Genomic DNA, 17,364 nt, shown 5'->3' with positions numbered 1-17,364 from the left:
TGTTACATAATTTTGTTCTCAGCAAATTACAGTGTGTATCAGTAAAAACTTTCAGCCTGAATATTTTGTCATCAAGAACCAATGTGTGATTTAAGTGTTCCTGTAACTTTTTTTAATTTAATTTAATTTTTTTTGGAGCGGTGTATTTAGATTTTTTTTTTTTTGTGCTGAGGCTGTTAAAGACTTTTCTGTGTGTCTGTTCAGACTGAGCAGGTTTGTGTTTCTTAATATGGACAGATGGTGGTGATAACGTACCTTAAATACCAACAATTCCCCGAACGCAGGTGAAAATTCCACTAAGACCAAAAAGACACTGACACCAATATTTTATAAGCAGTGTTTTAAGTTTTAACTGTTCAGATTAAAAAAAAAAAAAAAGTTTTAGGAAGTATCTTGATGCATTCTCAATCATCAAGGTAAGTAAATCTCCAAAAGTTGATTCTGTTCATCTGGACGTAGCGTTTCGTCACTTGGAGTCATGCACGTGTTAACTGGTGCAGGGGTTTCTGTGGTGGAGTATGAGCTGTTTCCTTCCCAGAGATTTTTCTGTGTTTAAGTTTTTCACTCAGGCGTCCAGTCCTGGAAGAAAAGAGGTGATGTTTCTTAAAAATGTTACAGTGATCTATGTCAGTGGTAACAATCATAAGGCCAGGGGACTAGAAGCAGCCCAGCAAAGATCCACTATCTGGTCCACTGGAAGACTTTGGAAAATATGAAGGAGGGCATGAATTTTGGACTTTTAGATGGATTTATTAGATTTAGATTTCATTCATTTTTCTTGCTGATAAAGTCTCCTCCATGGCCATTCATACAACGCCAAAGTAATTAAGAGACAGATAAACAATTAAATGACAGAAAAGTTCCATCAGCTATTAAAAAAATTTGTTGTTTTTTAAAGTGGGTTCACAAAAAGCAATTTTGAAATCAAATCTTTGAATTGACAGAAGCTTTGTTTTGTAATTAGAGCACAGTCTGAGCTACCAGACGTTGTCTAATTTTGCGTATTTATTTCTTGCAGTTTAAGCCCAAACAATATTTCTTTAACATAAAGAAAAACGAAGATATACTGTTGAATTTACATGGCTGCTTTTATTAACCCTCTCGAGGCAGGCGTTGCCGATTTGCAACAGTTAAAAACTAACAACCTGGTTACCCCACATACATATTTTATGAGGTTTTTTTTTTTACTCAGAAGTACCACTGCAGGACTTGGTTGTGCATTAGCAACAAAAAGTTTAATTTGAGCCTGAAAGGGTTAAGACATCACAGCCAAGTGTGTAGGTAAACTTCTTTTTACTAACTGAAATGGGAGTTTCACTGGTCTGGATAAAAAATGGGCTGTATGTGCTGCAAATTGAATGTTGGCTTCAAATTTTGTCCAATCAATCAAAACATCTTTCTTCGCAAATAAGAAATCTCACAGTTAATACAAGACTTGATGCTCCTGCATCACTGGCATCAACTCTTTGTGTGACAGGCATTATTTCCAGTTTGATGGGTTGACATATTGTTTGTCACACCCACCTAGAAGCAGTTGTCTGGTCTTTTTAAACTAATATGTGACCACTGCTGTGACTCATAGATTAGAATGAGATCTTTCCAAAAGAAAAATCCCTGGACAACACCTGAAAATTGTTATTAACAGTGCCTGGTGTGGGGGGCAGTGGTCAGAGGTGAAAGAGTACAGTGTGCAGCTGTGCAAACAGATGAGGAGTCTTGAGTCTGTTTCACTCCCCTCGCTGTGTGGATAATACAGTATGAGACAATCATTCTTTCACCTCCTGCTTTTTGTGTAAAGGACAAGGGTGAATAAACACAGGAGGGCGAAGGGAAATTTTATTGCTGACTAAAACAGAACAGCTAAAACCATTTCCCCCCACGAAAAATCATTAAGCCCATCAGAAGTTTCGCAAGTCTGAGATTACTGTGTGTTCCAAAGTCACATCTTCAGAGCAGGAAACTCTTTAAAACATGCATTTTCTTTTTCACTTTGTCAGTCAGTCAGAGAAATTGTGTTTTTCCCCTGCTGAATTTCTGGTACCTCCAAATAAAGGAGCAACAGTTTAAAAGCCCACATCGAGTAGCAATGACCTAAATCAATTTCACACTGAAGCCGAGTTGATTAATCGGTGCTGAAATTTTAATGACACAGCAGGACAGCAGCCCTCAGGCTTTGTTTGTTCAAAGGGTTTGTCTGTTGCATAAAAGGCTGGTGACCCCAGTTGTCTGATTACCTCTTAGCTCATTCTCAGAACAAATCAATAACAGTTAATAAACAGTGAGCCATTTTTGGGTTGAGTTTAGACATAAAGTTCAGTTTGGACATCACATGAACCAGTACTCAGACTGGGATTTTAGTCTTCTGTGTCCCCTGGGGAGCTTTTTCAGAGTTTGAAAACTTTATAGGAGCTCCAGTGAAGATGCTGTTGGTGCTTGATGTGTTGACCTTTGATTTGTTCCTTAGGAGTCCCAATTTTATGACCTCCATGGAGTACCCACTAATATTTATGCATATTTGGAGAGTTTTTAGACTCTTGCAGGTTTTGCACATTTTCTTTTGTACTCTTTATGAAATGGATTTAACTCAATCAACAAAAAGTTACAAGTTACTACAACTTGACTGAAATCCATTAAGTATTGCTCATAACAGGAAGAGATGCAAATTAGCTCATATAAGATCCTTGCATGTAATTGTGTATCCCAGAATGAAAACCTAGCATGGAGGTTCAGTGGCTTTTCTGTAGACCTGCAATAGATTGTGTAAAAACACAGATTCTGGGGAAAGTATACGAATATCTGAAAATGTCCAGGAGCAAAAAGAAGCAAGGTGCCACCATAAATCTTTCAATAACTGGCCACCAGTTTCCCAAAACACACCTGAGTAACTCACTTCAGCATGATCCTCCAGTCTTCCTATCATTTCTCTACAGGTTAACCATGACATCATCTGCCCTCAGACTTGAGTGAAATCCAGATCTTTTGCCAAGTATATCATGAATTGATGAGGGAACAAGCCTCAACTTGCCATGAAAGTGCCTGTGAGTCTTAAAATCACTTATGAGCCTCTGAAAACGGGGATCTGTTTAGAAAAATCGCTGAAATTCCTAAACATCTTGATTGTTTATTTAAACTCCAGTGTGGTGACATTGCCCAAAAACTCCTGGAGTTTCCTGGAGTTGACTGTATGACAGGAATAATTCAGAATGACGGCTGTTCAGGTATCAGAGAAGCAGCTCTGAATATGTCTCCTTCCACTTTAATGTCAATCTCTACTGAAGGTGCAATTAAAGTCACCATTTCTATCAGTGACGTAATAACAGTATGAATAACTGAGGAGCCCGATGTCTCCGATTCCTGATGGAGGAGATGGATGTTTTTCTACAAACTGACACTTTCTCAAAGTGTACTCATGTGTGGGCCTCAAGATGAATCACTCCTGGCTCATGTGTCACAGTTAACTCCAGTGTTGCCTCTCACTCAAACGCCTGCCTTGAACACGCCTTCACATCTTACAGTAGCACACAGCATTTCACCTGCACCTGAAGGGGTTATTGCATGCACAGTGGAACAAAACCTTAAAAACAAAGATGACCATAAAAAATACAACAAAGCATCTGCTCTTGAAGCTCACCCGTTTATGCAGACTACAGTACTTTGTTATTCCCCTGCTCTGTGTACTCTAGGAGAACAGCCATGGATGATAAGCTTATCTCCTCTGACTCAGCACAGTCAGAATGACTTAGCGAACAATAATCTCTGATACGCAGTCCTTCGCAATAATCCTACACTTCAGAAAGTTCAGTCACAAAGCTACAAAGACAAATAATGGTGTTCAAATTCATGTTCACAGCCACATATAAAAATATAGAACTGTGTGACGATTTTATTTGGTTCTGTTTTCTGATCTTATGACAAGAAACGGTCCTGCCTGCAAAAGCTGGACAGGTATGTTACGGGATTGCCAGGTGTGTTATCAAGCACCTCAAAGTCCTTTAAAAATGGGACTGACAGCAATAATCTTCTTTGATTTTTTTATAGCGTAAATGTTTAATTCTAGTGTGTGCGGCAGGAGTTAACCACCATGATGAATTAATTTCTGTTAGGATTAATAAAGTTTTGTAGAATCAAATGAAAGACAATTCATGGCCCAAGCAGTTCTGAGTGAAGTGTCAGCAAAGATTAACAAAAGCACAACATTCAGATTGAACTGCAGACTCACAAGACAGACACTGTAACGAGGGCTAAAATCATTCAAGATCAATTCCAGACTACATACCTCAGATGCCCACAACATTCATTTGTATTTCTTCTGGTTCATCTGAGTTCTTTAGGTTCATAACACAAAACAGGGCAAGAAAATAAACAACCCTTGCAGCAAATACCCCATCAGATCAGCTGCATGAGCAATATCTGTCCAGTGTATACCTAATAGAAACACACTCCGCACCCTAGCAATAGAAAGAGATGCTTATACACAGAAATGATTAACCTGGACTCCTGTGTCTCCTCCTGGGATTTAGTCCTACAATTAATACAATCATTCCACAAAAACTGAATGGCAGCCTGGCGCTACTTGGACTTCGACCCTCTCTGTATCACTGAGTGATGGATTTTCTTACAAGGAGGCCGTCATTCACAACACCACCTCCTCCTCCACCAGTCAAACACTACAGCCGCCTTCCCCCGGCTGTGTCCTGACCCTGTTTCTGCTGTGTCACAAAGCTGGAGTATGATGGCTCAGCTGGACGTATGGGGCAATCATGATGCCAAGTTTGCATAAAACATAAAAACTCACGTACTGTGGGAAGGAAGTGAAGGAACTGAAGACCTGGAGAGAAGAAGAACTACAAAACCTCACAAATGCTTACCATGCATGCACAAACACAGCCAAAGAAAGACAGTCAACCGGTGCCAGGTTCCTGCCATGCATCTCCCACAGATGTCCAGTGAAGTGCGCTCTGAGCATCATGACCCACATCATCACACTGTTTCGTCCTGCTGATTAGAATGGGAAGTAGTCATGATTTATTAAAATAAAGTTAAATACAAAATTATAATAACGATAAATGTAACTGATAATCTAAAGCACAGAAATATGTTTGTTATCAGCGTATTACAACTATTTGATAAGGTACAACTTTATTTGGCAGGAGATCAGTTTCTACTTCATAGATAAGTCTATAAAGTAAGCTTATCTTGATTTTGAGGACTTTAATCTCTCAAAATAAAGACTTGTGTAATCTGCAGACTCACCTTTGGACACATTTCAGTTTTGCTAGTTTATCTTCCAAGTCACACATTTGTGCTGATTACCTGAAAAAAAAGAAACATTTCACAATCTGTACTTTCCCTGCTTGTATTATTTAGGGGTACTTCCTGCAAGCCCACTCTAAGGTCAGCATAACACCTTAAAAATGTGCACTCAAACTTTCCCTACTCAGAACTGTCCTCTTTGTGGAATGGGTTTATTTTAGATGTAAACATTTCTCAATACTCAGGGGTATCATATTGATTTCTCAGCTGATGGTGAATAATACTGTATCAGAGACCCTGATAAGATGGCTGGACTAATTCCTCATGTTGTAAAGTAAATTTAACCATAGCAATATTAATACTTGCAATCACCTATTCCACAATTATGTGTTATTATATCTAGAGCTGGGAGCAAAATCTGCATAAATATTTCTTTCCCTCTTATTTTGCTTTTTTTTTTTTTTTAAAGAAAGAAGCATGGAAGAGATGTGCTTTTTGTTCCGATTATCAATTTTATTCATGGCTGGCCCAATTTCAAAGTTGGATGGGTCCAACCTTTATCTTTAAAATTGATATAAGGGATAATTTAGCTACTTCTGCTACTCATCATCTTCACTGGACCTTATTCTGTTATTAAAAATGATTATTTTAGGTTTCCTATTTGAAGGAAACGGTTTCCAAGGCCTAATCCGTGGATCGACTTCCTTCGAGGCGTGGACGTCTATCAGCAGAGAATGTACCTTCACCTATCAGCAGAGAATGTCCCTTAGTCTGTAACACAGTCAAATATATTCTCAAGTAATATTCAAGCATGCCATTCAGCGTGTTAGTACGAGCTCGGGAGCAGCTTGGGAGAACAAGAAAACAGAGACTGCTTTAGATTGTCTTCCCAAAGTGACTCAACTTTATTCACAAGTACAACAGTTTATATAGAGGGTAAAATTCATGAAACAGCAGATTTATCAGTTTAAACCAGTACAGACCAAGATAAGGCAGCGTCTTCCTGCCCATGGGTGAAGAAGCATCCTTTGTGTAGTTTATCAGTTCAGCTACAATTGTGATTATCTCAGCGACATATTTTCAAGGCACAAAACAAAGAGTTCTTACATTAGTGAAATCTGAAACAAACCATTTGGCCTTCAACAGGCGTCTCCTAAAAGATTAAGAAACTAATGTAGCTGAGGGAGTGATCTCTGTGGTATTTCAACCTTGTACCAGCCTGTGATTCTCACACATCAATTCTTGGGTCAAAGAGAAAAAGAACTAAAACAAAGGGGCCTTATTGAATGACAGAGTTTTCCTGTATAATGTCACTATAAAACAATATCCAGTAAATGCTACCATGGTACTAAAATACCTAACACTATTGTTCCTTTAAGTTTTACCTGCTTCAGCCAAGTAAGACATTTAAAGTTGCAAACGGACACAGCAGCACAGAACAAAAACTGCATGAATAAAAATGAATTTGGATAATAAAACACTGCAGAAGCAAGAAAGAAAAGCAGATGATGCAAAATAAAAAATAGATCAGTTTTCACTTACACAGGCTTTGGCTGTGGACGCAGGATGGTGTGCAGTCCTCTGCAGAGCTGTAAAAATTAGGTTAATTAGTTAACAATAATAATATTTTATTTTGATTACTTCATTGTGAGTGGTAAATTATGTCTCCTAATTCCAGAAATACTAAGTAGTTTCTAGATACAGCAAATATTCTTCTTCTTCTTATCCAATATTAAAGGATGGTGTACTACAGTAATGTTGCTACATTAAGTATTAAATCCATCCAGAATCATGTTTTGGATCTTCCAAAGTTACACCACCGAACATGCATCATTAAACATGAAATGTATTATGAGAGGTATTATGTGATATCTCTACATTTGATGGCTGAGAATAAAGGAAGCGGTCAAATGTGCAAATCAGCATGAACCTTAGTGCTTGCATTGGGTAATATTGACTCTGTAAACACAGCTCCCAAGTAAAAAAAAAAAACAAAAGAAAAGTTTGCAGGTTCTGATTTTAGAGGCTGAATAATTATGAATATTGAATGAAACTTTCATGCCACTTCTGGATACAGAATAAAGACAATTATATTAAATTAAAAAACAAATTGCAAAATAAAGACATTTTCTCAAGAAATACAATATTTTGTGTGCTATATAAAGTCTGGTGGCATTTATACTTCTATTCCACGTATTTACTAAAAAATTAAAATATTTTACAGATGTTTCCACAACAAATATTTCAGGACATCCATTCTTTCCTGCAAAACATCACATGAGTATATTAAATTCTCTACTTTAAGCAGTCCAGAGTTATATTCTGAACCAAAGTTTCGATTTTTCTTTCTTTCTTTCTTTTTTAAGTTAACTTCAGCATGACTATGAAGATATTCCATTGCAGGGCTTTTTACATGTGGAGTATTTTTACATTGTGCCATATATACTTTTATTCAGACACCAAAATCCTTTTCACGTGGCTGGTTAGTCCTGAGACCAGAATGCTTTACTGCAGTAAAAACTCCAGGGGTTTTTGTTATTGTTTTGTTTTTTTACTCTTAAATGTAGTTTAGACTCTGTGCTGCAGAATGTTTTGTCCTCTGACCAAACCTTTAACCCACCTGAAAACAAAGATTTTTGGTCCTGCACGTGTATCCTAAATATGCTCATCTCTAAATATTTCTGATTTCAAATTGTGCAAACAAACTGTTTCAGATGACTAAATGTTATTTCGTATTATGTGGCAATTTCAGATTGTCCATGAAACCTAATCTCTGTCTTTTGCACACTAAAGTACACACGTGCGCCCCCACATGCGCACACATTAGGAAACCTGAGCAAACTCTGGCATTTTTATCTTTTGTCCCGGTCCACTCAGGTTTGCTATAAAAGCCCGAGCAGCCTCCCAGTCTCTCTGCTCTGCTGATCCGGAGACCCCACCGCCCAACATGAAGCCCCTCCTCCTAGTGGCGCTGCTCGGACTGCTCGGTAAAAGCTTTTCAGCCCCGCACTACTATATTTAATCACACACATGACATCACATTTTCAATCCAAACTGACATCCATGTGTTTTAACAGCCAGCGCGTTCGCCCGACCCGGCTCTCAGAAGGTGAAATGGTGCGTCAAGTCGGACCAAGAATTGCGTAAATGTTTAGATCTCGCCGCTGCGGCTCCTGCGTTCTCCTGTGTGAAAAAAGAAAACACCCTCGAGTGCATTATTGCCATTAAGGTGAGCGCTTTTTACATCCAGAGCACCAAATTAACCACAAATACTCAATAATAGACTTTGACCAGGGCAGTTGTTATAAACGCAATGTAACTGAAGTGCTTCACAGTGCTCGGCTTATTCTGAAATGTTACTTAAATAAAAATAAGTGAATGTAATGACTTCATTTTATTGTTTTTTTTTTCTTCACTTTCTTCGAGTAGGTTCATACTCGAACTACTACTAAAACATATCTAAAGTAAAGATAAACTAACTGTATCTGCTGTGGAGTGTTCTAGAAAAATAGAGTCGAGTTAAAAAATAAAAAAATAAAATCCGAACCAAATGATTTGACTTTAACTATTTCAATTGTATCTAAATATTCAATTTCATTTGGTTACATAAATACAATTTAAATGTTACATTTAATGGAAGCTTGTCAAATAAAATTTATTTGATTGGCATGGATTCAGTTTATACCAAGCACATTTTCCTTGATGATTATTTAGCTCATTAAATAAACATTTGATTTTATATATTTCAGCTTTACTCACTTTACTCAAAATGATTGCATCATGTTTGCTGAGGATGAATAACTCCCCCCCCCCCTATGTAAAAATGACTTGACCTCAGTCATACAGCAAATACTCTCCGGCAGGCTGGTGAAGCAGATGCCATTACTGTGGATGGTGGGGACATTTACACTGCTGGCTTGAACAACTATGACCTCTATCCCATCATTGCTGAGGACTATGGCGCCGGTATGTCTAGTCATCAGCTGTCGTTAGTAGCCTAATGAAATAAGCTCAAGCAAGAACATGTTTAGCGTTTTATTTGAATGTGATTTAGCTGTTTCAATAATATTATATCCATTTTTTTTTTCATTCATTCAGGTACGGACACCTGCTACTATGCTGTTGCTGTGGCAAAGAAGAACACTGGATTTGGCTTCAGAGATCTCGGGGGGAAGAAATCATGTCACACTGGTTTGGGGAAATCTGCAGGCTGGAACATTCCCATAGGATCTCTGGTGACCATGAATGTTATTGAGTGGGGTGGCATTGAAGACAAACCTCTGGAGGAGGGTAAAGGACTTTTTGTTTCTGGTTAGCTAATAACATTTGACAGTTTTAGTGCATGTATGGTCAAAGGACAATAAGATCAGACCTTTTTATGAGAAACTGGACACCTGAGAAACAATTAAACACACTTATTTGCTTTACTGACAAGAATTTATTGACGGGATCAAAACTACAGGAAAAGTAGAAACAGACAGGGGCTACCTAGCTTCTTTTTTTATTAGTCCTTTATTTAACCAGGGAAAAAAATCTCATTGAGATTAAAAATGTCATTTCCAAGAGAGACCTGGCTTCTGCCCAGGGATTATAAAATCCTGTGCCTGTCAGCACTTCTTATCACTTATAACACTTCCTTTTGTTAAATATAATTTACTGAAGTTCAAAAACTAGTCTGTTTAGACTAGTTAGGCCTGTTAGACAGTTGAACAAATCAATATCCATCCATCTTCTTCTTAACCAATTCCAGATCACAGGGGCTGGAGCCTGGCTCTCAGGGTGAGAGGCGCGAAAGGTTGCCAGTCTGTTAGGGGCCAGGAAAAGACAGGAAAACCACCCACACTCACATTCGTACATATGGTCAGTTTAGAATTGACAATTAACCTAACATGAAAGAAACTGGTGTATGCAGTATCCCATGCAAGGGGATGCAAACTCTGCACACACAGTATAATATGAAACTTCTAAATGATAAAAATGCATATGGGAACTTTCATATTTGTCTTTAAAGGGAGACAGTGGTGACACTCTGGCTCTATTGTCAGTGTTTTGGTTTTCTTTTCTAAATTATGACCCTGGCCTTGTTTTTTGTTATGCAGCTGTGAGCACCTTCTTCCATGCCAGCTGTGCCCCTGGGGCAGCAAGAGGCAGCAAGCTGTGTGAACTGTGCAAGGGAGACTGCTCCAGGTCCCAGAGGGAGCCTTACTATGACTACAATGGAGCCTTTCAGTCAGTGTCCACTTTTTAATGCTTCTCATTAGTGAACATAAACGTCTACACATTTAGCCAAACCTTTTATCTGTAATAATATGACTTTTGTGACAGGTGTTTGGTGGAGGGAGCTGGAGATGTGGCTTTTGTGAAGCATCTCACTGTGCCAGGTCAGTATCACAACAACCTTTATCCATTCTAACATGTAAAGAAGCACTGAATCATAGCATTGTCAGGTTTTATTTATCAAAAAAAAAAAGCTTTTTTAAAAGTTTCATTTTGAAAAGCGACAGGGACAAGAGGGGACCTGATGAACATGCATGACATACAAATACAACTGTTGCACACTGCACAAGTCAAGGACAAGTTGAGCAGAATTTCAAAGCAAATTTCAGAGCAATCACGTTGACCAAGAATGTCATTTTCTCCATTGATTAAAATCGTCTTAAACGCCCTGAAACTTCTACAAAATATGGGAAAGGATAACTGTGAAAAACACTGATGTAAAACCTGTGTCATATCACACTTCCAGAATCGGATAAGCCATCGTACGAGCTGCTGTGCAAGGACAACACCAGAGCACCTATTGACAACTATAAAGCCTGCTCCCTAGCCAGAGTGCCAGCTCACGCTGTTGTTACTCGCAAGGATCCACAGCTGGCCGACTTGATCTGGCAGAGCCTTGACCAAGTTCAGACTGACCACGTAGGAAGTACACTGAATAACATCTAATTTCAGCGTATTCTGATTCCTTGTGTTTCAGCAGCCTCATTGCTTTCCTAATGAATCATCTCACTTGCTGCCTTTTCAGAGCTTTAACCTCTTCTCATCTGAAGCCTACGCACCCGCCAAGAACCTGATGTTCAAAGATTCAACAGTGAGGCTCTTGAGGGTGCCCCCAAACACAGACTCCTTCCTGTATCTGGGTGCGAACTACATGAGCATCGTCCATTCCCTTAAAAAAGGTAAAGAACACAAGCAAGACAGGCAGAAACGCAATTGTTAGTCAGGTGTCAGTCTGGCTTATGTCTAAGTCTTTCTTCCCTCTCTAGAGCAGGCATCAGACGATGCATCCCCTGCCATCAGATGGTGTGCTGTGGGCCATGCTGAGACCGCAAAGTGTGACACGTGGAGCATCAACAGTGTGTCTGGGGACACCACCTCCATTGAATGCCAGAACGCCCCTACAGTTGAAGAGTGCCTGAAGAAGATTATGGTAAACTCTGGAGGAAATATCAAAATCTGTTAATTTATTATTTTTTGTCTCCACTCTGTGACATTCATCTCTGCTTTGAATCGCCCCGCAGCGTAAAGAGGCCGACGCAGTGGCCGTGGATGGAGGTCAGGTGTTTACGGCTGGAAAGTGTGGCCTGGTTCCTGTCATGGTGGAGCAGTATGTGCAAGGTAGATAACAAGAAGAAGAAATAACACACACACAATCCTGTGTCTTATTTCAACTTTTTTATGAGTAATATTTGTTCATTTTGTCTCCTCTCACAGAGTTGTGCAGCCGCTCTGATGGTAGTAAACTTTCATCTTTTTCCTCTTCTTTTTATGATATGGACAAATTTTTTAAAAAGTCTCGAAGTGCATTATTTTAATTGTAACACAACTTCAATGACCTGTTGTGCTGATGACCAGATTTGTATTTTTATCCTTGGACTCTACCACTCTACTACTACAACTATAATTTAACTAGCTTTATATGAACAACCAGTTCAAGGAATCCTTATTTATTAGTTTATCCTCTGAAACTTCTGAAGCTTTGAACAACAGGTGGATGGAGCTTGTCTTCATTATATATTAAGGATATAGTCTCTTTATGGCATTACAAACAACCAAGATTAAAAAAACAATACTAAATAAATCCCCAAATTGAGCATTTACATAAATCTGGAGACCTAGCATTTAGCTCAAAGGTATTGCTTGTACATTGTTTAAAATTTTAGTGGCTCCGGCTTTGTAAGTGTCCACCATTATAATGAAAGATGACCTTTAAAAAGTGGATTAATTTCAAATTAATCAGTGACAAACAGAGTAGATTTATATGAACGTCTCTCTGCAGTTGAATCATCTGAAATGTCTACCTCTACTTCCCGTATCCACTCTCAGTCACATCCTCCTCATACTATGCTGTTGCTGTGGTAAAGAAGGGTTCAGGGGTGACCTGGGACACTCTGAAGGGCAAGAAGTCTTGCCACACAGGAATCGGCAGAACTGCTGGCTGGAACATCCCCATGGGTCAAATCTACAAAACAGAACATGACTGTGACTTCAGTGAGTGACTGCAAGCTTCTCCTTCTTTTACCAACAGAAAGAAATTTAAAGCCACCCACAGAAATCATGCAACTCCCCTTTTTCTAAAAAAGTTTGTTTAGATGACTCACGTGATGAATCTGTATTTAAACAAAAGCCACAATCTTCCATTAACCTTGACAAAAGAGAGGTTTGCTGATTGTGGAACTCTTTCTGCATCTCTTCTTCTCATCAGCCAAGTTCTTCAGTAGTGGCTGTGCCCCCGGAGCAGAGCCCAACTCTCCGTTCTGTTCTCTGTGCGTCGGCAGCGGTAAAGCTGTGGGAGACCAGGCCAAATGCAAAGCCAGCGCTGATGAGAAGTACTACGGTTATGCTGGAGCCTTTAGGTACAGCAAGAAACAGAATGGCATCGCATACAAGTTTGTGTATAAGGAGAAAGTTAGCAAAGAGACGGGAAGCAGAGGAAAACAATCTTGCTCAATCTTGCCAGCTACTGTTATGTTTTTTTTTTCTTATATATTTCTTTTGTAAACAGCCAAGAATGTGTCAAGAGCTGAAGCATGTTTTCCTCCTAAAACCAGAACTTTTTAATCGTTTTTAAAATTTTTGTGAACTTTAGCAGTGATAAGGTGTAATTTTTAATTGGTTAGCCATTTACCCCCAACTTCACTCTTTGTCTCCAAAGTCATGATGTATGGCATATCATTACAGGTGTCTGGTTGAGGGTGGTGGTGATGTTGCCTTCATTAAACACACAATTGTGACAGAAAACAGCAATGGTAAGAGGACTGCACTGATCTGCACTACCTGCTCCGATGACATTACAACAGCTTCTAAACTTTATTCCACCTCTCTTTATCGAAGGTAACGGTCCAGACTGGGCTCGTAATCTGAGATCTTCTGATTACCAGCTCATCTGCCCTGGGAAAGGACCAGTGGAGATCAGTGAATATGCCACTTGTAACTTGGCTCAGGTGCCTGCACACGCTGTGGTGACGCGCCCAGAAAGCCACAGTAAGGTGGTCCGCATCCTTCAGGAACAGCAGGTTTGTGATAAAGTCTAAGATAGCTACTTGAAATGAAATAAGAGCTTAAAATAAAATTGTTGTTGTTTCAAAGCACTGAATTCCCAGTGCAAAAATCTGACATCAAGGTTCAACTTCTCTAGCCGACACAGATGCTGAGTCTGAAATAGAGAAGCATCCTTTCATTACAGAAGCTGCATACAGTTTGTTTGGCATTCTGTTTTGAGCACAACAATGAATTTTTAACCAATTTTTCCAAATAGTTGCCAATTAACTCTGACAACTTTAACATTGTCCCTTTGTAGGGGCTACATCTAAGACTCTACAGGCCTCAGTTAACAAGTTAAAGCTTATGACAGCAGAATTAGAAAAATACTGAGCAAATGTGGCTTGTTTGGAAAGAAAAAGCCGCTTCTCTCTACAGAGAACATAGCAGGACAGCTATATATATTTGCAGAGTTGCATCTGAACAAACCAAGAGACTTCTGGAACAATGTTCTCTGGGCGGACGAGACCAAAGTGGAAACGTCTGGCCTTAATGTACAGGACCACGTTTGTTGAAAATCAAACATATTCGCACAAACACCTAGTAGAAACTGGTGATGGAGGGGTGTTGATTTGGGCTTCTTTCACAGCAACGTGGCACAAACACTTCAAGTTACTGCTCCCAAAGTTGATTCTACTTGCTACTGAATCATGGAGTGTACTTAGTTTGTCACAACTGCATAGAGTCCTGTGAAAACTTTCTTTTTGATATGACTGTACTTGCACTTGATCTCAAGTGGGGGGGACCTTGGCATTTCAAAAACCAATAGTTACAAAAGTTATGATGACTTCTGTTTTTCCACATTCTGTCGGTTTCAATGAGTAAAGTAACCAGTGTAATAGAAATCTAAACTAAATAACTGCTTCAAACCTAAATTGTGTTCTTAGGCCAGATTTGGAAACACCGGAACCGATCCTTCATTCAGAATGTTCCAGTCAGAAAATGGAAAGAACCTCCTCTTCAAGGACTCCACTAAGTGTCTCCAGGAGGTACCACTGGGAACAACCTATGAGCAGTTTTTGGGAAATCCTTACATGGAAGCCATGAAGGCAGTGAGACATTGCAGCGAAACTACTCCAGGTTTGTACTACTGCAGAAATTACTTAGCATTTAAATGGTACTTTTGTACCATCTTGTACCAGATAAAATAACATTCATACTCGACATTCTCCAATTGTTTTTGTTTGCCTCTCTTCCCAACAGATCTGGAAAAATCTTGCACATTCCATACCTGCCAGCAAGGCTAATGGAGATGTACAACACAGTGATTCAGCCATCTTACCCACTTACTTCCTGCACTTACCCAAACATAGTGTTTCTCCTGTCTCCTCTTCTGATCTTACTATAGACTTGTTTTTAGAAGCACAATTGACACCAAATATCATCAGTCCTGCCAATCAACAATATGTGAAACGATCATCTCCACATATAGCTATTTTTATGCTGCTGAAACAGCATGTTACACTGCATTTGTCACTAGATCAACTATGTTTTGTTAACACACGACTGACTTTTCTCAAATAAATCAGAATCAGAATCAGAATCAGAATGGGTTTATTGCCAGATGTTGAGGTTTACAACATTAGGAAATTGCTGCGGTGCTTCAGTGCAGACAATAAGAATTAAAGTGCTATGTAGAAAGAGAGATATGTGCATGAGATATACATGAGATATATACATGAGAATAAGAATTATGAGTGCTACGTAGAAAGATATATACATGAGTGCAGGTGGTGATCAGTGCCAAACATATATACATGAGAATAAGAATTATGAGTGCTACGTAGAAAGATATATACATGAGTGCAGGTGGTGATCAGTGCCAAACATATATACATGAGAATAAGAATTATGAGTGCTACGTAGAAAGATATATACATGAGTGCAGGTGGTGATCAGTGCCAAACATATATACATGAGAATAAGAATTATGAGTGCTACGTAGAAAGATATATACATGAGTGCAGGTGGTGATCAGTGCCAGACATGAAATGATGCAGTGACACAGCGTAGGGTCATGTGTTAGTGGCGGGGACAGTCATGTGGTTATTGTTCATGTGTCCAACAGCAGAGGGGAAGAAACTGTTCTTGTGGCGAGAGGTTCTGGTGCGAATGGACCGGAGCCTCCTGCCTGAGGGGAGCAGGTCAAACAGACTGTGTCCAGGGTGAGAAGGGTCAGCTGAGATCCGGGCTGCACGCCGCAGTGTCCTGGAGGTGTACAGGTCCTGCAGAGATGGGAGTCTGCAGCCAATCACCTTCTCAGCAGAGCGCACAACACGCTGCAGTCTCTGTTTGTCCCTGATAGTGGCTCCAGCGTACCACACGGTGATGGAGGAGGTGTAAAATAAAGACATTTCAATGCTCTTTCACGGTGAAAGCACAATTTCTGACAACGCTGATGGTGTTTTATCTGATCTTCTCCCTTAATGATTGTTACCAAAAGAACAAAAAAGAAAAGACAATATTATCACATTTACTGCAAGTACCAAAAACACTGAGTCACTGGCTCGAGTGCAGGTTTAAAGAGCTGCTGTCTGAAGGTGCATTCAATAATAATGAAACATTAGGTGAAAAAACATGTAGCAGAATGACTGTCAGTACCGGTAATGTACATTATACAATTATAATACAATAAGTATAACTGTAGACTACATTTTATTAAAATGTGATTTCACTAGCTACCTTCAAATTGTTACCAGTCTATATTTAAGCACATGGATGTACAGTTTCTAACCGTGGTAGTCAGCTGAGCTGCATTTCCACAGGCTTCGCAGGCAAATGAATAAATAAACATAATTTGAGGAAAATCTGTTTGAGTGAATCGCACAGACAATGTGGCACCATCTGCTTTTTGGATACTTTGAAGACTTTTGGATAATTTACATTCAAATCAAAATCCTGTGGCATGAACAATGTGAAGCTGTTCCATCATAGAGACTTCACAGCAGGTTGGCATGTTCTGGAAACCCCTGTTAACACTTGGCTGGTGAACAAACACATGGTTGGATTAACCTAAACATGGGAAAAGGAGCTTTGGAATATGACTCCTATTTGACACAACTTAGTTCTATTCAGATATGCAGTATATTTAGGAATATTCACCCTGTACTGTACATGACAAAAAGAAGAAAAACTACATCAGTTAATGCTAGAGCTGATTTTTTTTTCATGAATCTGCTGAATACTTTTATACTTTATATATATATATTGTCAGAAAATAGTGAAACATCCAAGTTTCAGTCCAAAGTGGTATTTTTATATCTATACAGCACTGAGCAAAAGTCTTGAGCCATTCCTTATTTCTTTATATTTCTTTTTATATATCTTTTCATTGAAAAACTAGACCAAACATCTAGTTTGTTGCCATTTGTTTGGGTGAATCCACAAAAAAGGCTAATGGCAACACTGTACAACGGGCATAAAATAAATAGTATTCTTGGCGCAACATGAAAGTTTGGCATATCTTAGTGCGGTGTGCTGTGTATCCTTAAAGAAAATCTGTGGACACTGGACAAGTGGAGGACAGAAGAATGAGTAGCAGGTCTGAAAAAAGTATCAACAACAAATGAAAAG

General features: G+C 39.1%; 1 protein-coding gene and 1 long non-coding RNA gene across 3 annotated transcripts; one reads left to right on the top strand and one right to left on the bottom strand.

Annotated features, from left to right (window-relative positions):
• Positions 1 to 344: 344 nt before the first annotated feature.
• LOC146613440 (uncharacterized) lies at positions 345 to 7,086 on the bottom strand. Of its 2 annotated transcripts, none has more exons than XR_014907055.1 (4): positions 6,796 to 7,086; positions 5,254 to 5,313; positions 4,869 to 4,998; positions 345 to 579 (listed from the first exon to the last, which is right to left on the bottom strand). It is a non-coding gene; the product is annotated as an uncharacterized LOC146613440 (long non-coding RNA). The 2 variants fall into 2 exon arrangements; XR_014907056.1 differs by having other exon boundaries at positions 4,869 to 4,995.
• Positions 7,087 to 8,154: 1,068 nt separating this feature from the next.
• On the top strand, positions 8,155 to 16,155 carry tfa (transferrin-a). Its single transcript, XM_085378161.1, has 17 exons — positions 8,155 to 8,240; positions 8,331 to 8,482; positions 9,117 to 9,219; positions 9,352 to 9,543; positions 10,353 to 10,482; positions 10,579 to 10,634; positions 10,997 to 11,169; positions 11,276 to 11,429; positions 11,517 to 11,680; positions 11,772 to 11,868; positions 11,965 to 11,985; positions 12,577 to 12,741; positions 12,956 to 13,106; positions 13,432 to 13,499; positions 13,585 to 13,766; positions 14,679 to 14,871; positions 14,995 to 16,155. Exons 1-17 carry the CDS (start codon positions 8,201 to 8,203, stop codon positions 15,036 to 15,038), a joined length of 2,085 nt encoding a protein of 694 aa, XP_085234287.1. The 5' UTR covers positions 8,155 to 8,200; the 3' UTR covers positions 15,039 to 16,155.
• The last annotated feature ends 1,209 nt before the right edge of the window (positions 16,156 to 17,364 follow it).

Source organism: Diplotaxodon limnothrissa, linkage group LG18 (assembly GCF_057381915.1).
Source record: "Diplotaxodon limnothrissa isolate DT_005_m linkage group LG18, D_limnothrissa_male_GT1.1, whole genome shotgun sequence".
NCBI classification, from domain to species: Eukaryota; Metazoa; Chordata; class Actinopteri; order Cichliformes; family Cichlidae; genus Diplotaxodon; species Diplotaxodon limnothrissa.
Note: the sequence above shows the minus strand (reverse complement) of the source record. Positions and strands in the feature narration are given on the sequence as shown.